This window comes from Echeneis naucrates, chromosome 19, assembly GCF_900963305.1.
Source record: "Echeneis naucrates chromosome 19, fEcheNa1.1, whole genome shotgun sequence".
Classification (NCBI taxonomy): domain Eukaryota; kingdom Metazoa; phylum Chordata; class Actinopteri; order Carangiformes; family Echeneidae; genus Echeneis; species Echeneis naucrates.
In genome coordinates, this window is record NC_042529.1 from 13,417,777 (window position 1) to 13,444,746 (window position 26,970).

A 26,970-nucleotide genomic window follows, 5' to 3' on the forward strand; every position below is an offset into this window, starting at 1 on the left:
TCACACCCGACTTGTTCAATCACCCCTCTGCAGACAATCCCCTTTTATCTACTGTTTGTAACTTCGACGATCCCCATCTGTCCGACGGCGCGTGAAGGCAGCAGCGGCAGCTCATCTGTTGGACAGGGAAACTAATCAGGAGCCAAGTAAAGACTTTAGAGCTAGCTGTAGCTAGCAGCCCGCCGAGTGTCCGTCCGGGCTAAGACGCTGTCGGCGAGCCGCCGACTCCCGTCAGACATGTTTTAGACTCCCGGTTGTTTGGCGGTTCAAATCGGTCGGCGGGCAGCCTGTGTCACTGACGTTAGCTGGGAGAGAAGTGCCAGAGCAGGCAAGAAAATGGAGCTGGACAGCGTAGTCCTCTACCAGGACGACTCGGGCAACTCTACCATGATGTCCGACCGGGTCTCAGGACTGGCCAGTTCGATTTACCGAGAGTTTGAACGTCTTATAGAGAAATACGACGAGGACGTGGTGAAGGAGCTGATGCCGCTGGTCGTCGCCGTGCTGGAAAACTTGGACTCGGTGTCCGCGGTGAACCAGGAGCACGAAGTGGAGCTGGAGCTGCTGAAGGAGGACAACGAGCAGCTGGTCACCCAGTACGAGCGAGAGAAGGCTCTGAGGAAACACACCGAGGAGGTGGGTCCCAGCACACAGCCGCCAAAACCGAGTCCCAGTGCGGATTAGAGATTAGAGGTTGGTGTTGTGGTCGAAAGGCGTTCAAGGCGAACTCGGTTCTAAAATCTGACAAGCCCAAGTTTTCAGTGGTGATCAGCGACACATCAAAGCTGATCCGCCAGCAATCGGTACTTTTTAGAAATGATATCTCCCATCCTTGTATTCGGCTCACTGACAGGACCTCTATAAAGCATATTAGGACAGAAATACACTTTATAAAGTGCTTGTTGTTACTTCAGCGGCCCAACGTCCTGTGCTCTGGCTGAAGAAAAAGCCTCTTCCGTTAAGTGAGATGGAGGAAAATGATCAGCCTGATATTTGAGGGCTTTCCTTCAGGAAGAATGTCTAGTTTAGGACAAAATGTGATCCGAGATTTGAACAACACAGAGGAACTAAAGTGCCCTCTGTGGGACCCAGACCCGAGGAATCTCAAGCTATGATTCTTGCCAGATACATGTAAACAGATTTGAATCATCACTTTCAACCTCATGTCTAATGACAGACTGACTGAGCGCTGTCATTTGACCCAACCAGTAGTTCACTTACTGGCATCACTTCATCCCCACTGAGTCTATTTCTGGACAGTTACACATTTCCTTTAGTTGTGCCTCCATACAGCAACAGTCAAACTGAATTAATGGTGTTTTTGGGTCTTGGTCCTGCGCTCTCTTTAGCACGGATGTTTGCATCTGTACAGCTGAATGCCACTCAGATCAGTTGAAGACTTGTCAGTATTCAGGTACTGACAGACAGAACTGTGTCTTCAGTACAATATTTTATAATTGTTTCACTACACGCTACTGCTTTAACATGAATATTTCATCTGTCCGTATACAGTCATGTATTTTGCCTGCAGTTTATTATCAACTTCAATAAATCAATGCAAGGATTCTAAATCGACTTACATGACGCGCCATCGCCTACACTTCTGCTTCTGTTTATAACCCAATGGTCCCCACAGGAGGTGATGACATGTTTTCCAAGATATCTGTAACTATCTCTCAAAAAACCACACCGTGTTATTTCAGTAGTTTGTGCACAGTGGTAACTAAAAGCTAAATTCAGGTACTAACAAGCATGCTTTTGAAAGACAAAAGAAATTCATGAACTACAACTAATAATAAAAGTCTTTAAGTCTAACGCTGATGTACAGATAGTTTGTCCTCTTAAACTCAAAGTCAAGATCCAGGAATTTCATTCCAGGTTTAAAAGGAAAAAGAAACTGCTGAGTTCAACTGCGCAGTTACAGCTTTAATGGATTCTCTGTTCATCTCCGCTCTTAACACTATTTCACTATTCTATTCAAACTTTATTCAGCTAACCCATTTTTATTGATACAGGAGTTCTCAGGGGACTATTCATACAAAGCAGGTCAGCCTGTCTCTGTGTTGTCTTACTAAAGAGACTAGCAGCGCACCTGGCTAATCAGAGACTCAAACTCCCTTCAACATTAATACGACTTAATAAAACCTAACAGGAGTAATAATGGAAGCTCAGAACCAGAGTAACTGCTGTTATATGGGAAATCAATGAGCGCAGATTAACAGAGAGGATAAGAAAAGGCACAATTAATCATGGGATTTCCTTCATTGGTCTGGGGTTGTAGCAGCATCCCTCAGGGATTGTCTTTCTTTCAAGGTTCATAATGAATTTACAGCTGGACCCACACACACACTGACAAAGGCTGAATGAGGTGATGCAGCTTAGCGTGACAGCAGTGGTCTTTGTACATGCGCACTCTGCCACCCCCCATCAGCGTTAATTACCTCTAATTGATCAGTGACCATAGATTATCACCTCCAAATCTATATCAATCTCATCAAAACTGTAGTCATGCATCCATATGAACAGCTTTGCCCTGCATATATCAAGTTTACACTACAGTATTTGCAGGAAGACGCACACTAATAAACACCGATTGCTGTATTGATGCGTTAATGCACCACGTGCTGCACGTCATTGTTTGCCTGCAGGTTTATGTTGGTTACATGTCAAGTGACTGGTTCCTCAGGTCTGAAGATTGCTGTCCTGCTGTAACATGTTGCTGAAGCTTTCACACACCCCAGACCTTGTGGGAGTTCCCAGTTCCATGTTATGGCGCATTAGTCGTTCTCTCCTCTTTGTCAGATGAAATCTGCGTCCTCTCTACAGAGGTCTGTGTCTGGGCAGGAAGTTGAACAGTGACAGGATGTGATGTGGGGCTGTAGTGAGACTATACAGGAGAAGTCAATGGACTTAGAGGATCAGTGCATTGTATCACTGAGCTGACAGCAGTCACAGCAGTTAATAGGATAGTCAGACACCCCCCCTCCTCCTCCCAACATGCCAGCCTCATCTGCATCATCTTGTCTTTAAAAGTCAAAAACAATTATCGTGTTGTAAGTCAAGTTCATTTGATAAAAATGATGGCAATTTTTTATTTTTTTTAGCAGCACAACACTGATGATGCAAAAAGCGTGCAACACATGTGACTAGCAAAGAAACTGCAGCTCCTATGATTTAGACATTAACCTGGGCCAACTTAGAAAATGTTGCAGCCCATCAATCAGAATGACTCTCTGGGCCCTGAAGATAATTTTTTGCTAATTTGAAAAAAATTATCAGGTCAGGTTCATTGGCATTTCATTCATGAATATATTCAGATGTAAGAACATACACGACTGATGTGAAGAATTAGCGATTGAATCCTGATGTCCTCCCACATCCATGAAGGGTGGATATGAACCACAGTAAATGAGGTCAACTCAGGCCAGTTCATCATAAACACATGACTAACGCTGAAGTCTGATCAGTTAAAATGTGAGTTCAACCTCCTCTTCATCCATCACTGTTCTGCTGAGGTCCGCTCTGTTGGCAGGAGCAGCCTGGCTTGTTGTTGAGGAGGAGTTGACCAACACAGTATGAACTGAGTCCTGTTGCTGACTATCCCCAGACCAGAGGAGCAGGACCTCCTCTTTCTGAAGGAGGAAAAGGCAAGGCAGGAAATTCTTGGGGAAAACTTCCCTTGGTTCCTTTGTCCAGTCGGGACTGTCTGTGTGAGCAGGCTCTGGTCTGCAGGGCAATAGAGTCCAGCTGATTGATCACCATCAGTGACTTAGTTCCACATACTGAAGCGTCATATGAGAATGATAGTGTAGGGTTAAAGAGAAGGAGCCTTGACTGAAGTTTTGATGGACGATAGCGGACATGTTGGTCAGTTTGTCAGATGATTAGTTGGTTTGCCAGTGGTTTGTGTTATCGAGAGAGCTGCTGGTTAGTTTTTTTCCTGGATGAAACTGCCCTGCCTGACTTGTCATCCAACATAAGAGGGTCCATATTATCCATAACAGATTTTCTCCAAGAGCACCTAAAACAGCATTCTTGCTGGCTTGTCCTTTGGCTGTGGCCACATCAGACTACATCACTCACATCTCAGTTGTTTTTTTTTAGTGTCTAACATGTTCCCATCTGAACCACTGTGCTGTAACATCCATGTTATTTTCAGTTTCATCCTAATGTTATCAACGCCCAGCGTGTCCCAGTCCAAATCAGCAGCCGACCATATACCACACTTTAGTTCACTCAATATCTGAGAACCAGTATGGTTGAGTGTCTGTGTCTCTGAGTGTCTGAGAGCATTTGTTGGGACAAAGGTAGCCTTATATGTGGTGTGTGGGGAAATAGTGCCTCTTAACTTGCTGGAACACTCATTCTCTGGAGCGCTGTCATGCAACGGCCCCCTTCTTGGGTCATATGACAAACAGCAGGGTGAGAGGATACTGTGATTGTTCTGATGAAGAGCGAGGGGCGGGTGTTTTGCGTCACACCATGCAGTCTGTTGTGGTGCTTGCTCTGTCCTGGTTTATAGATGTGACTTTTTGCACTTCTCATGTGCTGTCAATGGCGGCATAGTGGTTAGTGATATCGCTCCACAATCATTTGCGGTTTTGGTTCCCGGGCTTGGGTCCTTTCTGTGCGGCATTTGCATGTTTCCCCCGTGCCTGCATGGCTTTCTTCTGGTTACTCCATTTTCCTCCCACCATCCAAAGACATGTTTGGGTTAATTGGTGACTCTAAATTGTCCATAGGTCTGAGTGGTTGTTCGTCTCTGCCTCTGTGTGTTGGCCCTGTGATGGACTGGCAACCTGTCCAGGGTGTACCCCACCATCACCCAGTATGGGCTGGGATTGGCTCCAGCAACCCCCATGACACAGAAACAGATAAGCAGTAGAAGATGAATGAATGAATGAAGGTCCAATCAACTTTCTAAACTGATCATGTTTTTTTTTTCTTCTCTTGCATTGATGCACATTAACAAATCAGCCACCCTTGCAACACACACACCCACCCACCCACACTCACTCACTCACTCACTCACTCACTCACTCACTCACTGACTCTCTCTCTCTCTCCTTCTCATACACACACACACACACATAGAGCAGTATGTGTAACTGTCTGTTCTGCAGCCCAGTGCTATGTTAATGCTCTTATTAGATTTACACGGAAAATGCTGCTGCACTACTGGCGCCTTAAGTTTTACGATTCTCTTTGAGCTTTCTAGACCCTACTGCCTCCCACCTCTCACCCCAACCTGGGAGGCATGGGAAAGGGTGAGAAAAAAGTACACAATTGTATGTTAGTTCTCACCTCATAGGTAACTGACTGAAACAGTTGGAGTGACAATAAGAAACCGTCTAAACCTGAGCCAAAACAGACCCACCACCTGTCTCAGCAACCTCCGGTCTCAATGTGATTCCTGCTTGTGACCAGGTGATCCTCATCTCCTCACAAAGGGCATCTACACCCTGCTTGGGGCCCGACCACAGACTCTCACCCAACAGCTTGTATGCACATCACAAGACTGCATGTTTACATGGAGAGCCCTGCTCCTGTTACCAGTCACCAGATTAGCTGATCAGCTGAGGTATCAATACAGGGCTCCTCAAAAAACAGTTGACCAGCCAGGAGAGGAATACACACACACACTCCTCGACTCTGCATTTATGGGCTTTGTTTTTCTCTCATCTAATTATTCAGTTCATTTCCCAATATTTACTTTGACTTTTTCATTTGTTCTAATGAAACCACATGAGTCAGACTGTGCTGTTCTCTGATGTTTTTATCTGTGAGACAATTAACCACAATGTGTCTGGACTGTTGAGGCACCGACTACTGTCACCACAATATCACATGCTGACATCACAGATGAGTCTGGTCACTGTCAGCTGATTCATGTTTTAATACAGTGTCCTCTGAGTGTTAAAATATATGAATGATTCACACTGATAGATGACTGAAAGTTGAAGTAAATAATACTGACTATCTGGCACCTGTCAGGGGGTCAGATATATTAGAGAGCAACTGAACAGTCTTTAAATTGATGTGATGAAGATGGTCAAGTGTGTAGATCTGAGCAACTGACAAGGACCAAACTGTGATGTGTTGACAATTCAGTCACAGCATCTCCCATACTGGAGCTCTGTACGATGATCCTGTCCCGCAGGGGGCAGGATGTAGAAGTGGTTCTACTTGGTCCTGCAATTCATGTGGCTGTCACTTTGACTCGTAGCACCAAGCTAAACCTAGTTCAGACCGAGTCATCATGGAAATTTCCCTAATTTTCCCTAATGGCAGTGGCCCCTTTAGGCAGGATAATTCTCCCTAACTCAGTGCAACAGCATCTTAAGAATGATCCGAGGAACAACCACCAGGTGTGGAATGAGCTGCACAAACAAGTCCAATCCATAGAGGCTCTACTCTACTCATAACTTCCAGGACTGATGGTCCTGGGCCAGTCTTGTGCCAGATACCTTTAGAGGCTTAGTGAAGCCCAGGCCCAATAGGTCAGGACTAATGGATACAAGGATAATGTTATGACTGATTGCTGTACTGTTACACTCTTATTCACACATCTGTAGGTCCAGCCCAGTCACAATTTAAATGAAGATTTACCCCTCTTTTACTTTAGGGACCAATTTTTCTTGCTATTTGATCCACTTTACATCTCATTAAAGTTTCATCTAAACGCATCTGATCAGTCTGATCTGGATCAGCTCCAGTGAGAGTAAGGTTAGTGGGTGAGACGAAGCAGGCCTCCTCTGACCACAAGCTTCATACTGTTGACCCAGTACTATTTAATCATCATCATGATCTGAGGTCAGTGTTTGTCTCTCACTGATCATAAATGTCACTCTGCTGTTTGAGTATGCATTTGTGTTTGAGTATACAAACACACACAGAGCTAAGCATACCCTTAGAAAAGGAGTGAGGTTTGTGACGACAGCTGCTGTCAAGATTGAAAAAACAACCTCGACACTGACAATGATATCATCAGAGACTCTGTGTGTGTGTGGGTGTGTGGGTGTATTAGTTGCTGCTGTAGCGCAGTCCACCTGTTGTGCACAGAATTTGGATAATGTTTCTCTGGTATCAACACTGCACTGATCATCTTCACACATCCACCACATGTTGTTGTCCACGCCTCCTCTCCGGCACTGACTCACGTTAAAAGTCATAGACTGAGATGGTTGTGGTGTCACAGTAGATGTCAGACTGGATGCTCACACACACCTGTGGCGTGTGTCCTGATGTTGCCAAACACAAACCATCAACCCTCAATGTTTCTAGTCACTGTCACAGGAAGTATGTCTTTCCCAGTGCACTGCCAATAACTGTGTGTCTGTTTCTTGTTTCTTTGCAGTGAAAGGTGTGTGTGTGTGTTTTTGTCTGTCTTTCTGTCTGTCTGTCTGTTCTCATTCATCCAGATCACAGTCATATCTGGCCAACAAATTGAATCGTACACAACTTTGATTTGTTTAAGACAGTAATCCTTAGTGTGGTCGCCTCCTAGTGGGCTGCGGAAAGATGGCTTAAACGAGGCAAGTGTTTATAAAATCGCCACTTATTTAAGTAGATTTTTTTAATGCATTTGTGAAACCGTATTAACAAAAGCAATACCTCCCTACATTCAGAGTTTTTTTTTGTTTTTTTTTTTTTTTTGTGTGTGTGTGTGTGTGTGTGTCTGACACTCCGTAAACTCAGTCAAAGCACAAAGACTATACAGATAAACCAGTGTAATTTTTGAGAGAAAGTGTGAGGAGCTTGAGCGACACATGCGTAAAAACACCTCAGTTTTTTATGCCCGGTGAAAACGCAAAGGCTACTGAGGCATCATACAAAGTCTCTCTACACATTGCAAAAACGGGAAAACCCCATTGAATTGGAGAGACTCTAGTTAAGCCTACTGCAGAAGTTATGGCAAATGCTAGGGAAGAAAGCTAGTGATGATATGGACGAAGTACCTCTGTCCAGTGACACTGTCCAGCAACGCATAATTTCAATGTCAGAAAACGTCCAAGAGCAGCCGATCACATGATTACGCCAGTGTCATTTCTTTTCTCTTCAGCTGGACGAGTCCACGGACATTGGTAATGAGGCAAATCGTCTGTGTTTTGTGCGATACATCCATGCGCGCTCAATCCACGGGGATTTTCCCTTCTGTAAATCTCTTCCAACGAACACCACAGGAGAAGCGATCTTTGATGCACTAAATGCCTTCATTGTGCATAATACCATTGACTGGAAGTGTTGTGTTGGAGTTTGCACTGATGGTGCAACTGCGATGACAGCCCAACACATGGGCCTGGTGACGCGTGTGCGTAATGTGGCTCCATCCGCTGTGTCAACTCATTGCTGCATTCACAGAGAACAGCTTGCAGTGAAAAAAATGCCAAGTTGCCCTAAAACTGTTTTGGACGAGGCAGTTAAAATAGTCAGCTCAATCAAAAGCAACGCCATCAACGCTTTTTTTTTTTAAAGTCCGGTGTGAAGAAATGGGGAGTGAGTACACTAAACTTTTGTTCCACACAGAAGTGCGCTGGTTATCCCGTGGCAAGGTCCTGTCTCGTTTCTTTGAACTGCGCAATGAAGTCAATTATTTCTGCACCAAGCTGATGAACTGTATGATCGACTTCCTGACTTCATGTGGTGAAGTCCAAATTAGCCTATCTTGCAGATATTTTCAGCACGCTCAAAACGCTCAATTTAGCACTGCAAGGAAAAGCGGCCACAGTCTTCACTGTACAGGACAAAATTAAAGGGGCCCACTCCAAATTACAGCTCTGGTGCGCACGCATCGATCGCCATGAATTTGACAGTTTCCCCACTCTAGCGGACTTTCTTCTTGAAACTGAAGAGGCCCTGGGTGATGACACCGTCACAACCATAAAGGATAATCTACAAGGCCTTCACATGCAGCCAGGAAAATACTTTCCAGAGCTAGATGTGGACTTTGAGTGGATCAGAAATCCGTTTGGCAACATCACTGAGCATTGTACCAAGCTCTCAATACAAGAAGGCAATAGTCTTGTTGACACTGCATCAGATCGAGGTCTCAAAATTGAATTCAAATAGCCCTTAACAGACTTCTTACAGCAGTATGTTTCATTTGTGCAGTTTGTTTTTCAGTTTGTTGTAGAAACACTGGTCTACGGATGTTTCGCCTCTTTGCTGTGTGTGTGTTTGTGTGTGTGTGTCTGTGTTTTGTGCAGTGACAGTTTCTGTGTGTCTGTTCCAGTACATTCACAGAAATGGTGTCTGTCTCTGTACGTTGAAACTACTGGTGTGTTTATTTGCCTCTGCAGTGACAATAACTGTGTGTGTGTGTGTGTGTGTGTGTGTGTGTGCGCGCGTGTGCGTCTTGTCTCTGCAGAGGTACATCGCTCTAGAAGACTCCCAAGATGGTGAGAAGAAGGACCTCCAGGGTCGATTGGTGATGCTGGAGTCTCACAGCCGGCACCTGGAGATGAAGACTAAAAACTATGCAGACCAGAGTGAGTCCATCTGGACACACACACACACACACACACAAACAGTTTGCATGTCTTGTGACTGTTTTTAGCTGAGGGCAGATTGTGTGAATAAATCGCCTCAGTAAAACACATTGTCTACTGAGTAGGAGTTATGATCTTTGCCTAGAACACTTTGTGTAGTGTAGGTTGTCTGTGCTTCAGGACTTAATTAAAAAAACTACATGAGGCCATGTCAGAGACAGGCCGGAAGAAAAACAAACAAAAAAAAAAAACAACTCATGATGTGTGCATGACTGGACTGTTGACATTGTGTTTCTGTGTGAGAATGTAACACACCTCAGTCTTGTCAGGGGAAATTTGAGACGTGTCAGCATGTTTTATTTTCCCTGAATGTGCCACGTACATTTGATTTGTGTATTTTTATTAAAAAAAAAAAAAAAAAAAAAAAAAAATATATATATATATATATATATATATATATATATATGTATATGTGACTGGCAAAGTAATAATTATATATATACATATATATATATATAATAATTATTACTTTGCCAGTCAAGGAGAGTGTGACCTCAGAGGAACATATGAAACATATGGCTCATCCCCATTAACACAAGTGTTTGATGGTCACACTTATTAACTTTCTTTTTTCATTATTAATGTCACTGCATGGACAACGGGGTTGGGGTATTACATATTATCGATTAACATAATAAATAATGAAACATCAATTGACTTATTAGAAATGAAAGTATAAAATTTTATCTCCCAGCTCTTTACTCTTACATCATTCAATATTTATTTGATTTGCTAATGTGACATCACTTGCAGTTGCTCAGCTAGTCTGCATAGCTGACGCTGTTATTTCTGGTGTTTTAATACTTAAATAAATCGATAGCCCGTCCTTTTTGCACATCTGCCAGTAGGTGGAGCCTTAAAACAAAGTCGGCTCAGAAACTTCCCTGTCTGATCAGTGTTCAGGAAGTGACATTGATGATGCTGCTTGTTCAGAGAATATATTGCTTATTAGGTCATTTAATGGTTTTTTTTATCTCATCCAGTCAGCAGGTTGGAGGAGAGAGAGGCAGAGCTGAAAAAGGAATATAACACTCTTCATCAGAGACACACTGAGGTGAGATGCTCTGCATTTGTTCAGTCACTGAACTCATACACTAACAACAATGAGTGATTCAGACAGAGAGAAAAAAAATCTCGTCAACCTCTGGCTCTGTCTGACTGCTAATTTGCCTATGACCTCTTTGTGACCTCTGACTGATGGAGCAGGACTTGTCATGCTCCCGTTCAGCCTGTGATTTTCAGTTTGATCCACACACTTCAGGACTCAACAGCTCCAACAGAGAAATAGCATTGGTGGCATGTCATATCAATTACTTTAAACTGGCCACAGTTAAAAGTAATTGATATGACCATAATAACCAGATGACCATTCTAGTCAAACATACTGTAACAACATTGTATATCTAAGACACATTAACTTATAAAAGATGTATGTAAATGTACACTTGCTCTGTGTCTGGTAATAGTGTTAATGTTGTGTTCAGATGATCCACAGCTACATGGAACACTTGGAGCGAACTAAACACCAGCACGCAGCAACACAAGCAGAGCCCCCAGATGCAGGCACTCCGGCCAGAGCTCGGTAAGACCACCATAAAAACGCTATTGCAGCATTAATCCTGTGCTGTTTCTCTCGCTTCATCTATTTATAGCATTAAAAAGAACTGTTTATTCCATAAATATTGCATTAGGAAGTTATTAAAATATAATGGCCCCAAAGGCAGAAAAAAGAATGGTATTGGATATCCTTCATCCTGGTGTCTACCTGGGCCACCTGACCTGAGAGAGAACCTGGTGAACCAGATGAAAGATGCTGCAGTAGCTGGGCTGTTGTCATAGTAACATGATTCTGTGGTTTGGTCATTGCTGCACTGTGGAGCAGATTATAGGTAACCCCCCTGTAACTGCAACCTGTGGAGGTGTAGGCAACCTTATAAACTGGTAATTAATAAGTTAACACAACTGTTAGTTTAAATAAACTCTTAAAACTGCATAATTATGTCAGCAATCATTAAGTATTAGTGTTTCCATGTCACATAGAGATTCTGGGTCCAGTGTGCTTCAGATCACTGCAATGATCAACAGATTGTATTCATCTCATCAGTGAGTGTGTGTGCGTGCGTGTGCATATGGTGTCACCATGAGGTATAAATGACAGAACACAAAAGACTCTGCTCTTGATGTTTACAGCTGATTACAATTTAGCATGCTAACATCTGCATGGTAGCATTGATAATGTTAGCATGCTAATGTTTCAGCTATAGGTGAATTTTACTTGATAAATTCAGCTCACTGTGGAAGTGGTCAGGTGGTGGTGATGGGGGTCTTTTACAACACTGTTGTTTTTACCACATGTATGTCAGAGTTCTGCTGAGATCCATTGTATTTACCGATGGCACACCTGAAACCTGGAAAAGTCCAAATGTTTAACAGCCAGTGTGGACAGTGTTCAGCAGTGTACGTCTCACTATATCTTCTCCACTCTGCAGCATTTTAAGCGCTACGCATTCAGGCAGCCCCCTCTAATTCCATACCCCCTGCTACCACTCTAATAGACACACTGCCAATTTATTGCTCTCTCTGTCTCTGTTCCTGTCTCACATATATTAAGACCCACACACAAACAAACATACACACACTCTTTGGATTGATCATTCTGTCTGATTCACAGCCAATCGGCTGTTGCCTTAGCAAAGGCATATGGAACGAGCTGCCTCAGCATCCAAAAGAGAGAGAGGGAGGGAGAGAGAGACAGAGAGGGAGGGGTGGTGTGTTCACAGCACGAGAGGGAGAGCGACAGACTGTTCTAGACTCTACAGCAGCAACCGAGCAGAGGAGGAGAGAGCAGGTTGTCCCTGTTGTCTGTGGCTCATCCATTGCTCTATTTTCATCAATCACTACTTCTGCTGGAGCCTCCAGGATTATTGCTGCTGCTGACTGTTGTCGAACGACTGGTGCTGGCAGACCATTTTGCACTTGGCCTGCACTTGCTCTCTGCTTCTCAGCTGAGCTGCAGAATACAGTTGACTGCAGCTGGAGGGATGCAGTGTCTCTGACCTCGCCTGGTTGCAGTCCGGCGACAAACGGCAGAGTGGATATCGAGCGTCCGTTACCATCCCCTTCCCACCTCTGTACTTGGATCTGTCGGCCGTGCCCCCAAACATCCTGGTCCTGACAAGGCACTGGGCCATGATTTGGGGGGGCCATGAGCCCCGGGTGTATGCTGCTGTTTGTGTTTGGCTTTGTAGGGGGAGCGGTGGTCATCAACTCTGCTGTGCTGGTGTCACTGTCAGTGCTGCTGCTGGTCCACTACTCTGTCTCCACTGGCAGCTTACCTGCCCTGCCATCCTTACCCTCAATTCCCAGGCCCAGCAGGTACAATGTGTATGTGTGTGTGCTGCATAATTTGTGGGTGTGTTAGCTCATGTGGGCGTGATGCAGTCAGTGTGAGGCTGCACAGTGAAGTAGGTCAGGAGACAGGAGTCGTATCCACAGCACACAGCGTAGTTTATCACTAGTTATGAGTTGAACTCAGTCTCTCTCTGCTGATCTCACTCAGGAGGCAGCTGGTCACCATCAGTGGCCTGTTAGTGACCAATGCTCTCAGTATGGATGTCTGTCTATTGTTTTGTTTGGCTGCAGCTTTTCATCAGTGGCTACTGTTTTCACTGTGGCAGCTATTGTTCTCCCCACACTGTGCAGTACTTAGATCCTGAGTCAGTGGCTGCTGCCGTGGACTGGCTGCAGAGGAGGGCGGTGCTGGTGTCAGTGTTCTGTTAGCTGGTAAAGCTGACAGACATCAGTGAGAACTTGTTATGGCTCTTGGTTTTAAAGTCCCTCTTTCAAATGGAATATTTGGTTTGTTCTGGTCTCTGGTCTGAGGATGATGGCCTGAATGAGTCAGCAGACTGAAGCTTCTTTTTAGGACTGTGTGGTTTTTATTGTTGTTTTGATTTGTATCATGTTGATCTTGTCAATAGTTGGGTTGCTGTAAAACAGAATCTAAGCAGGTTACACACATCACTGCCAGGGACCGATGAAATGGCAATGGAAATTGGTCAGATGACTTTATTGTGATGATGTTTGACCTCTGATTACTTAATTCATGTCTGAGGTGATGGTGGGCTACAACTGTGTGATGTCACTGGGTCATTATAGCACATTGACAAAAGTGTTTCGTCCCATTGTCCATCCAAAAAGTCCAGATGCTAAGGTTTTGATGATATTTAAATGGATTGTTCAACTCCACATTGTAGTGAATGACCTTGACCTTTAATTTTGTAAAAGTTAATTACAGGAAGAATTTTTTGGAAGTGAAGCAGCCAGGAAACATCATTCCATTTTCTTTCTCATCCTTGTATGAGACTGTTCACAGTGAGGAGCAGAACAAGCAGAACATAATGGTCAATATCTCCACTTCATACTGAAGTATTTCCCATCATCCTGTGCTTTCCTTCTGTCAAGTGTTGATTAAGTAGATAATGATTGTAGCGCCACAGAACTGCTACAAACTGCTGGTTAGCTGATGTGTCAATGATGAGGGTACAGACACTGTTAACCCCCCTTCACTTGCTGTGAATGGTAGCATTTTACACCCTGAGTATTCATGGGTAATTGTGTGTGTCTGTTCCCATTACGTAACATTAACTCCACCACTGAGTCTACTTCCCAAACATTTCTTGTCCTTTCTCTTGACGTCACCCTCTTCTGTTTGTTTTCAGGAAGGAGCGTCCCATCTCCATGGGCATATTTCAGCTTCCTGGGCCAGAGCGTATGACCCCTGACCTCCAGAGGGAACCTGTGGACACCCCATCTGAACCATGGAGATTCAATAACCTCAGCCAACCACGCTCTAACATCAGCTTAAAAGTACACACGCACAAACATAAATTCACACTGACACTTGTTTGTGTACAAGCAGCATTAGTGTGTTAAGGTGTCTGAGATCGACATTTGGAGCTTCCCACGGCTCAGATGATGACATCATTCTGAGGACACTTTAGAGGCTGAGGAGACAAATTATGATGCTTGGTGCCAGAAAAGACAAAGAAGGAAAGAAAGAGAGTACATAAGCCCGTTTAGCGTGGACAGAATCTTTAGCAGCTTGTGTTTGTGTGGCTGGGAGCCAGGGGAAGTGGTACCATTCGGGGGCCTGCCTTTAACCTCGGGGAAAGAGGGAGGACTGAGTCTCTTTTTATTGTTGTTGTTGGAAACTATGCTGCTCTGTCATGAATATTAATGATCAGCTGATCAGTGTCTATTACTGGTTATTACACTTATAGAAAGAAGGGAGCCTAAAGTTTGTAAAGACGAAACACACATACACACAGCTCTTTTTGTTTTGTCCTCTGACTTGACATTTTTCAAAGATTTATTCTTAATGAACCCATCCCTCTCTCTCTCTCTCTGTGTGTGTGTGTGTGTGTGTGTGTGTGTGTGTGTGTGTGTGTGTGTGTGTGTGTGTGTGTGTGTGTGTGTGTGTGTGTGTGTGTGTGTGTGTGTGTGTGTGTGTGTGTGTGTGTGTGTGTGTGTGTGTGTGTGTGTGTGTGTGTGTGGAGACTAAATCAGGAGTAGCTCAGGTAGAAGTCTCTCCTCTCATTGGTTGCTGTGTGCTACTATAGCAACTACAGGCTGGTGGTAACATGAATACAGAAGCAGTAAAAGGAAGAGTTTGCATCAGGGCTCATTGTCTTTGAATGCCTCAGTCTCCTCGCCTCACAGTCTCCTCTCCATCTGTATCAAGGTGACAGAATGTGTGAGGATGTTCTGTTGTCTTCTGGGGTTAGAGTTATTATTATTATTATTATTATTATCCACTGAGCTATTTATAGGATTGATATTAATGGAGTCACCAGATCAAAACAACATGGGGTAGGAGAGTCCACAGGCTGAAGCCCAGTGTCTGGTTGGTTTATATTTACAAATATTAAATCAGATGCCCCTTCTCAGCTCAGGCTCCTCCCAGACTGAGTGATGAACACCTGAACACTGCACAGCTGACATTGCCCCTTTGTTTGAGTGGGTGAACCTAAAAATGGCAAATGTCTTTAATGCTCCTCAGTTTCATTTGTCGAAAGAGGATCCTGATCCGGACCAGGTAGATCTGCCTGTCATGTTGGAACCAGATTAATGCAGTGTGTGTGGTCTCTACCATGTGTAACCATATTAAATGATGCTACCACAGTTGCATGAGGCTGATATTTACATCAGAAATTTTCATCTGCAGAGTCTGAATCTGAACCACAACTCATCATTATGAGGTTTTACAGACACCTACAGCATGGTTTTAATTTATTTTGCCTGTTGCCTGCCATATTTGAGGATTGTGCATCCTGAGAGCAGGTTTCTGTTGGTACCTGACTTCACTGAGTCTGACATTGCTGATCATTGATAACTAGCAGCACCACAGGACCTCACTTCAGTTTCTACTCAAATATAGCACAGTTGATGCACAGAAAAAATGATGTGATGTGTGAACAGCTGCATGTTTTACTTTTACACACAAGTTGAAAAGTTAGTTAAGGTACTGGTGACGATGATAGTTTATTCCTTAGTTTTCTTTCCTAATCTTCCTCCCTTCTTCTTTCCATCCTTTTCCTTTATCTTAAGGATGAATTGGCAGGCACAAACCACAGAGGCTCCAAAAGTGGAGGATCAAAATCCACCACCCCCTCGCCCTCTCAGGGGGGCAGCTCTAAGTCCAACACATCCACACCACTGTCTTCTCGTGATGGAGCCTCCACCAGTGTGAGTCCCATGTCCCCTCAAGGTGGGAGCTCTGCCATGGCTATATCAGGGTCAGCAACTGCCTCAGACGTGGCTGTGGAATCTGTGGACACCTCCCTTCGGGAGCGGGAGGCTTCAGACTTCAAGCAGAACCTGGACTGCAACAGTGGAAAGCCAGACAGCAACAAGAACATCTCAGCGATGCAGGAAGGTCAACGGGGTCATGAGTCTGGTCCTACACCAATCACAGGTGGAGGTCAGTGCAGTGGACACCAAAGCCAGTCCATTACATGATCTTGATGTTTGTTTGGTCAGTTGAAATTTATGTCTATGTTTCTGTTGGTGGGACCAGATGATGAAGCGGAGAACCTGGAGAAGTCTGAGGTTCAGGCCATCATAGAGTCCACCCCTGAACTAGACATGGACCTCGACAGCTGCAGAGGAACAAGGTATAAGACTCTTGATCTGATCTGGTTTCACTGTTCTAGGATCAGGTTGATGTCAGGCCTTAGTATTCTCAACAAACCCCCCCATGACCACAACATGTTCGAGTACAAGTCTGCTTAGGTCCCAAAACTGTTCCTCTTCTTTTATTTCTTCCACCTAGATTCAACCTGGTTCAGCATTGATCAGGTGGATCAGACATCTATCAGCTGATCAATGTGGTCTGTTCATGTTGTGTGCACAGGCAGAACAGAGATGGTTACCATATGACCTAAATACAGGACTGGCCAGCTGTGGAGGTTCAGACTCAACACTTACTCCCCCTTCACACTGATTGGCTGCTTTACAGAGGAATTTTGTCCATGATTAAGTGTGTTCCCTCTGCCCTCAGTCTGTCTCTGACCGCTTCATTAGCCAGAGACAAAAAAAAAAAAAAAAAGCATATAGTAATATTTGGCTTGTTATTGTTTTGACCCCGGGCAGCGTGGCGGAATAGTGGTTAGCGCTGCTAACCCACAATAAGAAGGTCATGGGTTTGGTTTCTGTGCAGAGTATGTTCTCCCTGTACCTGGGTGGGTTTCCTCCCACCATCCACAGACATCATGTTTGGGTTAACTGGTGACTCTAAATTGTCTGTAGGTCTGAGTGTGAGTGTGAGTGGTTGTTCATCTGTCTGTCTTTGTGTGTTGGCTGTTCAATGGACTGCCGACCTCTCCAGGGTGTACCCCACCACCTTGCCCAGTGTGAGCTGGGATTGGCTCCAACATCCCCACAACCTGGAAATGGAAAAGCTGTTGAATGAATTTTTTTGACCCCAAGTCTCGACAGCTGCAATAATGTCCCCAAAACACAAACTTTTGTTATTTTTATTTCGGGAGGCAAAATCGTTAGAGGATGTTGCCAGCCACTGATGTTAAAGATAAAGATTCAATAAAAAATTTTAATCAACAACCATAAGCTTTCTTCTTCAATCCCCAACTTCACTTGTCATTTTATTAAAAATAAATGATATAACTTTAAATAATAATATAATAAAATAAATAAATAAATGACTCACGTTCCCTGTGTCTCTGCAGCACACCAGCTAAAGGAGGCGTGGAGAACCTGGCGTTTGACAGAAACACAGACTCTCTGTTTGAAGAGCTGTCATCAGCAGGAAACGACCTGATTGGAGATGTGGACGATGGCGCTGACCTACTTGGTGAGAAGCTCTGCCCTCTTACTAACTGTCAATTGATCAAATGTTCCACTCTTACGAACATTCTCTCCTTGTTGTGTCTGTGAACTGTGTCTTCTTTGGCGGTCGGGCTTTACCTCCTCACAGATGAGTTCTCTGGTCTGTATCAGTCCCTCTGTGACTTTTCCCATCAATGAGTAGAATTAATGAGAGTGATGTTACTGTAGTAACTGTAGGCTGCAGATGTTCATGTGTTTGGTTCCTTCTCACTTCTGTCGCTCATTTACTCTGCATGACTCTCAGACTACAACTTTCTAGGTAAGACTGACAGAGGTCATTCATAGATCAGACTCTGGAGCAGATGATGATCATCATCATTTTTTGTCATCTTTTTCAGGTATGGGTCGAGAGGTCGAGCATCTTATCCAGGAGAACACTCAGCTGATGGAGACAAAGTCAGTGCCATTCAATATAAATGAAGACTGTGGCTCATGTCATGTCTGTTCTGGTTTTTGTTGATGCACATTGTGTCATTGTCTTGAGACTATGGATCAGTCACCTTGGTTCTTAGACATGATAAATGGAACAAATACTCTAAAGCAGCCTGATGGGATTCATTTAACTCTAGTCTAAAGTATAATTGAGATGAACAGAGTCAGAATAGATCAGCTTCCTGCTACCTCTGACATACAGGACAGTGCTGCCACCTGCTGTGTAACATAACATCAAAATCACCTGTATTTAACTGCATGTGTGTCACCAGAAACGCGTTGAATGTGGTGAAAAATGACCTGATAGCTCGTTTGGACGAGCTGTCCTGTGAGAAAGAAGTCCTCCAAGGAGAGCTGGACACAGTGAATCAGGCCAAAAGCAAACTAGAGGAGAAGAACCAAGAGCTTGAGGAAGAACTGAAAAAGTGAGTAGATCTGGATTCAGGTAAGTAACTGCTGTAGAAACCGGATTTAACTCTTAAATTCCCTTCAGGATTCGAGGGGAGCTTGAGGAGGCCAAGCAGAAAGTCAAGAACGAGAATGAGGATGATGTGAGTCTCTGAAATTTGTTGTGGTGTTCTCACAATTTAATACCACATGTATTAGGCTTCTGATGGAGCAGGAGCAGTGTTTGTGCTGCACTGTAGGTCAGTAGTGTCACGGCTGTCATGTCATTGTGCTATGTTTACAGAGCGATGTGCCTACAGCACAGAGGAAGCGCTTCACCAGGGTGGAGATGGCTCGAGTACTCATGGAGAGGAACCAGTACAAGGAGAGACTGATGGAGTTGCAAGAGGCTGTCAGATGGACCGAGATGATCCGGTGAGGCACACACGATACACTCATTAAACGCTCTCACATTAAACAAACATGGCAGACATGAACCATGCAAATGATGCAAATCCATAAAACCACACACACATTAGTCACAAACATAATCAACACAAAAATTAAACACAAACAAATAACTACACTTGCGAAATGAGCACATGTACACATTAAACGCACATCAAAAACAAATTAGATTACATAATTAGATAATACTTTATTGATCCCCATTGGGGAAATTTGAAATTAAACACACACACACGAAACACACAAATCAAGAAAACATACATTGAATGCACATAAAATACACATTAAATACACAGTGTTTATAAATTGATCCATTAAAACAAAGTAAACATATCCTGTAACCTTTCTGTGTCAGGGCTTCAAAGGAGAACCCAGCTCTACCAGAGAAGAAGAAATCCAGCCTCTGGCAGTTGTAAGACTCTCTCTTCTTCTGTGGTACTATGTGGTCACTGCTGTTACTGTGTTTAATGCTGCCCATGTCCAATAATGACAGAGTCAGGATATGAGGCTCTGACTTTGACCTGATCTGTCATAAACATCTTGATCATCTAGCTCCCTCCTCACTGATACATTTCATTGTTAAAGCAGATAAATTGTGGATCATAACATCCATGATGAGCCACTGCAGCTTCCAGAGGTCAAAACGCTGATTCTGGCATTGTTTAATAAAGTTTAAAAAAAATATTTCACTAATCAAAGGCCCACTGTCCACTATGAGGTCTTAGACTGTCCAACTGACCGACACCCCTGTTCTGTTTACATACAGGAAGAGAAGGAATGTAATAAAACGTGCAAAGGTCCCAAATCAGCAATTATCAACAACAGGCCCCGGTACCCTCTGACAATCAGACAGTGGTGACATCAGTCTTTCAGGGGTTTGGGTCTGAAACCATAGGGCAAATGCTTCCTGCTTACACCAGCTCACACATTCAGGTTACTGAATGTTCTTGTAATGTGTGTTAATATTAACAGAGCGTGTTAGTGTCAGCAGAATTTTACATACACCTATGTACCTGGTCCAGGACTGAGTCTGGTTTGATGAACTGTGGTTTAGTGCAGATTATTGTCTCAAGGAACTCTGACTGATGCACAGATGTCTCTCTTGCCCTGTTTGTGTGCGTCCTCTTTATGCTGCCTAATGTTGTTTTGTCTGTGTGCAGGAGGTGTGTTGGGGGGGGATTCATAGAATTGGGAGGTTAAAATCTGTTTTCAGACTTAGACTGATGGTGTGCAAATGTACAGTATCTGCCACATTTTTTTTATAAACAGTCAGGAGTAGATGATCTTTGTTAGAAAGAGGTGTGTTGTGGTCAGGCCTGGTGTTCTGTGTTGTTGACTAACTTCCTAGTTGGTGCTCAGTATTAACCCTGCATATCCTGCACACCCAGCACACCCTGCCCTCCAGCAGTCTGAGAGGACAGGAGCTCTGATGCTTTGCTGTTTGGGTGTTGAGTCTGTGAGACTGGATGCACAGTGTGTAGCATGGGAGAGAAACCATCATCTCACCCTTGGTGCTGATCCTCTGCTGCTGAGCTCCTGCTTGTCTCCACCCTCTATACGTTTGTCTATGTTCTCTGTTTTTCCCACTTCCCCGCCCTTACACTTCCAGTTTCAGCCGTTTGTTCAGCTCATCGGGCGGGGCAACCAAGAAGCCAGCGGTGGAGTCTCCGGTGAATGTCAAGTACAATGCCCCCACCTCTCAGGTGCAGCCATCTGTCAAGAAGAAGAGCAGCACCCTGCAGCAGCTGCCTGGAGACAAGAGCAAAGCCTTTGACTTCCTCAATGAGGAGTAAGTCTCTCAAGGGTGGTGGGAACACTGATTGTTTCTGTTCCAGTTAGTGGAAAACAAAGATCAACAGAATGTTAATGTAGTAAAATTAGAGTCCACTTGTCAGCTGTTGATTGCATCAGATACACCAGGAATTGAAGGACCTCACTGAACTGTCCCGGGAAGCCTCTGTCCATTTTCATTGTATCATCTGCTACATATAACACAAGATCAGGAAGTTCATTGTTGAGCTGTGTTTAACACTGACATCACAGTAGTGACCTCACATTGGAGGAGGAAGTTGTAAACATACCTGAGAAACTCATCCCTTCCAGCAGGTCAGAGTCAGGGTTAGTTATTTAATACAATGTTATTGACATTACCCCTGTTTTTGTGAGATGTGTAAGAACGCTTCAGCTTCTTAGTCATTGTCCTGTGTATTTGTCTCACAGAGCAGCAGCAACGGATGATGTGGTGTCAAGGCGAGAGCAGAAGAGAGCACAATACCAGCAGGTCAAAGCCCATGTCCAGAAGGAGGACGGCAGAGTCCAGGCCTACGGTTGGAGCCTGCCCAAAAAGTTCAAGGTGAGGACATAAGTGCCACAATTGCAGTGACATCTGTGTGCGCAGTCTGCTGTTGTGATAAAATTCAGTGTCGACAGAGGTGAGATGCAACAGTGTTGCTATGTTTTGACTGTTCAGGCTAACGGAGGTCAGGTAGAGAGTAAGATGAAGAACCTGCCTGTCCCTGTCTTCCTTCGACCTCTGGATGAGAAAGATGCTTCTATGAAGGTAGGTCCTCCACTGGTGTGTGTACTGCACACAGTGTTCAGTCTCATCGCCAACATTCAATCGACTTGTTTATGTGTCCCTGCCTCAGCTGTGGTGTGCTGCCGGTGTGAATCTCTCTGGAGGGAAAACCAGAGACGGAGGTCTGATTGTAGGGGCTAGTGTGTTCTACAGCGATGTGCCTGGACCAGAGAGCCCAAAGAAGAAGACCGGGTCTCAGAGCAGCCTGGACAAATTAGATCAAGACCTCAAAGTAAAAACATACAGGTCCTCCTGGTTTCAGGCCATAAAGGAACCTGCACATACAAAAACAGTCATTCAAAGAAACACAACCCCTCAGCTTCCCAACAAAGGCTAACAAACCTTGTCTGTGTTGTGTTCGGCCGCAGGATCAGCAGCAGGAGCTGCGGCAGGAGGATGATTTGTCATCCCTGGTCTGGATCTGCACCAGCACCCAGTCCACCACCAAAGCTGTTGTCATTGATGCCAACCAGCCTGGAAACATCCTGGAGAGCTTCTTTGTGTGCAACTCCCATGTCCTCTGCATCACCAGCGTACCAGGTCAGTGGATTTGAACATGTGACCTGTAGAGTCTTCAGAGGGAGGAGGATTTACCACTCCTGCTGTGCTGTATGCCGATGTGTGTTCAGTGGGCCACAATCATGAAACGTGCTGTCTGCATCTCATTTGATTTAGGAGCTAGAGAGACGGACTACCCGGCCGGTGAAGAAGTACCTCCGACCTCTGAGGTTGGGCCGGTGGGGGACAGCAGCTCCTCTGCGGCCAGCAAAAGCTCTGTGGGGGGAGACAGTGTGCTGGGAGGCATCACTGTGGTGGGCTGTGCAGCAGACGGGACAACAGCAGTCCCTCAGACAGCAGACAGTACAGGGAAAGACGGAGAAACTGGTGAGATGTCCAGATCCACAGTGACATAATGAGCATATACGTTGAAGCTGTTCACCAAGGTGATCTTCTCTGTAGAATCCAGACCAGCAGAGGAAGCCACAGAGGCCACCGAAGCCAGTGGTGGGCTCACTGACCACAGAGAAACCCTCAGGGGGGTCTATACTGAGCACGTCTTCACCGATCCTCTGGGAGCGAAGCAAACAGCGGAAACTCCAATCGGCTACTCCCAAAGGTAACATCAGGAAACCTGTGTGTATACATGAACATATATGCGTTGCATGCATACATGTTTGCGTGCGTATGTCTAAACCCAAGTGAAGGGTCTCACAGTAACACTGCTGTCCGTGGTGACCAGGGAGAGTGATCTGCTAAAAGATGGAGTGAGTTCAGATCCCACAGCTGAGGACCAGGACCTGATGAGGGAGGAGGCCCAGAAGATGAGCAGCGTTCTACCAACCATGTGGCTGGGGGCTCAGAACGGATGGTAAGTCACATTCCATCGCTGAAATGATGATGACAACAACAAAGAGCTCTGCTGACTATAACACATCTTTACCCTCAGTGTATATGTACATTCCTCTGTGGCTCAGTGGAAGAAGTGTCTCCACTCGATCAAACTGAAAGACTCCGTTCTCGGCATTGTGTGAGTACTCACTACGTCCTCAGTTTACTGTCAGCATCTGAACCCCCCTTCATCTGGTTTGTGACACCCTGACTTTGTCTCACAGACATGTGAAAGGCCGGGTCTTGGTGGGTCTCTCAGATGGGACTTTGGCCATATTCCACAGGGGAGTGGGTGAGTGGACATTAAAAATAAACTGGTCCCATCCAGCTGGTTTCTGGTTGCTCGGTCAGTATAACCATGTGTCTTTGTCTGTCAGATGGACAGTGGGACCTCACCAACTACCACTTGTTAGACCTGGGGAGACCACACCATTCGATCCGCTGCATGACCATAGTTCACGACAAAGTGTGGTGTGGCTACAGAAACAAAATCTATGTGGTGCAGCCCAAAGCGATGAAGATAGAGGTACAGTTGTGTGTTATGAAGAGTAGTAGACAAGAAGTTTGGGTAATATTATTTCTCAAGATACCTGAATTTGAAATCGTAAAATTAAGTTGTCACCCCACACGTCTGTCTCCTCATGTCCTCATAATCTGCAGAAGTCATTTGATGCGCACCCTCGTAAGGACAGTCAAGTCCGTCAGCTGGCCTGGCATGGTGATGGAATTTGGGTATCCATCAGATTGGACTCCACCCTTAGGCTGTTCCACGCTCATACCTACCAGCACCTCCAGGACGTCGACATTGAACCCTACGTCAGCAAGATGCTGGGTCTGTTCACGGAGTCTGTCAGCGAGGCCTCAGTCGCTCACAATGATAATTCCTAATGGGGGCTGTCACACCAGTTGTGGTTTTAAATGTGTTCTATGTACATTTGTATCAGGTACAGGGAGACTGGGCTTCTCTTTTGTGAGGATCACAGCTCTGATGATTTCCTGCAATCGACTTTGGATCGGCACTGGAAACGGAGTAATCATCTCCATCCCGCTATCAGAAAGTGAGTTCACATCTTTATGCACAAATTCAGACCAAAACAGGAAGCTGCTGAGGGACATGACTCTGAAACTAGGAGAGACAGTTTGTTTGCTGTGTCTTCGACCAGTCCTGACTGATCAGTGAGGACTCTCTCTTTGTTCCAGCAGTGGCCAACAAAGGCACCAAGGCAGCAGGGAACCAACCAGGAAATGCAGTGCGTGTGTACGGTGATGACAGTGGCGACAAGGTGACGGCTGGGACATTTGTCCCATACTGCTCCATGGTTCATGCTCAGCTCTGTTTCCATGGTCACCGGGATGCTGTCAAGTTCTTCACTGCTGTCCCAGGTAAAGGCAGCAACAGGGAACTGCGTAAAATTAGATTGCTGCTCCTGTTGTGTATCAGTATGTGTGTCAGTGTGTGTGTCTGTGCCCTCAGGTCACACAGTGCCCTCTGCATCAAGTGGAGGAGACGCAGCTGGTGACAAAACGGCAGACGCCACGGCTCAGGAAGGATCCAGGTCCATGTTGGTGATGAGTGGAGGGGAAGGCTACATCGACTTCAGGATGGGTGAGTTCAGCAGATGGAAGAGGTTTAAAGAGTCAGAAGGGACAGTGGAGAACACCTGTCTGTGTCCACAGGTGATGAAGACGGCGAGGCGGAGGAGGGAGACAACCCCCCAATGAAACTGCAGCCCTTCCTGGCTAAAGCCGAGCGCAGCCATCTCATTGTCTGGCAGATCCTAATGAACGAGGACTGACCTCTGACTCCTGAGGCCCGATTCTCCTTCTGTCAGACCTGCTGCCACAGAGCAGGTGTCTGATCAGCAATTTCTTCCTCCTCACACTTGAACAATCAGTGTGAAATACCTGATCTCAGACCTGAGACCCAGTGCTCAGAGGACACCTGGACTGGAGCAACTTTCTTCTTTTATTAGCATTTCTCTTTTTTAATTTCATGAATCTGTTCTTTTAATATTGTTTGAGGTTAAAGACACAGCCGACACTTTGATTTGTTATTACACAGCAGGTTAACCAGGTTCCCTCCACCAGTCCACTTCCTGCACTGATGCTGGACTGTTTCAGAACAGAAGATAATCACTTGCCACTCCCCTTTTTGTCCTATAAAGGTGTCAGCGGAGTCGGAGCCAATCACACATCAGATTTCTGTTGGATTGTAAGACAGCACTTCATCACCAGGTTTCATGTCTGTCTGAACAGACAGGATGTGATCATCCAATGGGACAGTTTCTGTCTCACTGATGAGTATAAATCTCAGAGAAGAAATAATGAATCATCGTCGACATCATCATCATCATCATCATCGCCACCATCAATTTCAGACTCCCGTAAACATCTGCATTTAAAAAAATATTATTCTAATTTTGATTTTAGGTTTTTTCAGAACAAAGATGGAAATGGCGTCTCCTTGCTCAGATTGTACAACATGAACTAAGTAGATCATAGATTATATACATATATATTGATTTTTACTATTTTCATATTAAACTGCTGATCATGTTTTGCAATCAGACGAGGACAAGTCATTTCTGAACGAGGAAGATCATCATCACAGACACACTTATCACGATGTTTAATCCTCTGTTGCCTTACACATGAAGACAAATGTCAAGTTTGTTACCAAAGGTTGAAGAACTAAAGATGGACAACCAGAACTCTTTTCTAACAGATCCTGGTGTAGAGATCAGATATATTTTTAGACTTTGATATTTGGAAACTGAAATATTTTAAGGTTGTTAGAGAGAGAGGAGGGGTTGCTGACATGTTGCGTCCCCCCCCCCCCCCCCCCCCCCACCTGTTACCCTTGTCCTGAGGTCAAACCTTTATCAATGATGTTTCCCAGTCATCGATCAATATTTCACTAAATGTGAAAGATTTTCACATTTAGATTTTCTGATTTTCAGATTTTCTGTTTGTCTTTGAAGTTCATTCATGTTCATGTTATTGTGATTCTGGGTCCAGGCAGCAACGCTGCTACAGAGGGGCTGTTTTTATTCCACTCCCACAGCCACTGATCAGTCACAAATATGACACTAAACTTTCCCAAGGTGGTGCTGTAATAATCAAGCTTTTCACAATATCTCAACTAGCTTCACCTTTTGAATCCGATCATCTTATATGAAAAGAAAACATTTGGAGGGGGTTCATCCGAGTGTCATGTGACCTCCATCATTTGCAGATGTGTCCGCTGCCTGTACCCTGTTGATATTTGCAGATTGTATATCTGGCCTCAATGTGCGTGTGTGTGTGTGCGCGCGCGCGCGTGTGTGTGTGTGTGTGTCTGTGTCTCTCTTCAGCCATGACAGTATTTATTTTTAATGACTGAGCAGAATGTATCTTTGTACATTGAATATGAGAATATATATAACGGGGGGTGAGTGGGTTTGATTTGACAGCAGCTGCTGTTCAAGAATGATGTTTTATAACTTACTCAGCTATGCACTATGTCTCTGGGGGGGAGGAGGGAGTTTCCTGCCCTCGTGTGCAGGTGTGTGTCCCATTAGCATCACGCACCCCCTGCTCTTCCAGCCTTTGCTTATTTTTAACATATTAAAGAAACGTTTGTGGCTGCTGGTCTCTGTTGTGTTTATGTGGAGCTGCAAGGTTCATGGGTCAGACAGTTTGACCTTTGACCTGTCACAGACTCTCAATAGTCCTGACATTAAGCATTTCGTGAAAATCAGCCTTCACCTGTAATATGTATGC

General features: G+C 44.7%; 1 protein-coding gene across 1 annotated transcript; it reads left to right on the forward strand.

Annotated features, from left to right (window-relative positions):
• Nucleotides 1–67: 67 nt before the first annotated feature.
• spag9b (sperm associated antigen 9b) lies at nucleotides 68–26,834 on the forward strand. Its single transcript, XM_029528255.1, has 29 exons — nucleotides 68–636; nucleotides 9,368–9,488; nucleotides 10,532–10,602; nucleotides 11,033–11,130; nucleotides 14,270–14,417; nucleotides 16,158–16,530; nucleotides 16,627–16,723; nucleotides 17,795–17,919; nucleotides 18,293–18,350; nucleotides 18,659–18,811; nucleotides 18,880–18,937; nucleotides 19,078–19,208; nucleotides 19,597–19,653; nucleotides 20,851–21,030; nucleotides 21,462–21,594; nucleotides 21,712–21,801; nucleotides 21,890–22,051; nucleotides 22,188–22,359; nucleotides 22,495–22,704; nucleotides 22,780–22,936; nucleotides 23,060–23,188; nucleotides 23,267–23,347; nucleotides 23,433–23,500; nucleotides 23,586–23,734; nucleotides 23,869–24,040; nucleotides 24,153–24,266; nucleotides 24,412–24,591; nucleotides 24,683–24,814; nucleotides 24,886–26,834. The coding sequence occupies exons 1-29, from the start codon at nucleotides 337–339 to the stop codon at nucleotides 25,002–25,004; spliced, it is 4,038 nt and encodes a 1,345-aa protein (XP_029384115.1). The 5' UTR covers nucleotides 68–336; the 3' UTR covers nucleotides 25,005–26,834.
• Nucleotides 26,835–26,970: the final 136 nt, after the last annotated feature.

What these genes read in the sequence shown, in the direction of transcription:
- spag9b (XM_029528255.1), top strand. Translation starts at nt 337, where the DNA reads ATGGAGCTGGACAGCGTAGTCCTCTACCAGGACGACTCGGGCAACTCT. An exon ending in CGATGGCGCTGACCTACTTG is followed by an intron (nt 17,920 to 18,292) that starts GTGAGAAGCTCT and finishes CATCTTTTTCAG; the next exon opens with GTATGGGTCGAGAGGTCGAG. An exon ending in CCAATCGGCTACTCCCAAAG is followed by an intron (nt 22,937 to 23,059) that starts GTAACATCAGGA and finishes CGTGGTGACCAG; the next exon opens with GGAGAGTGATCTGCTAAAAG.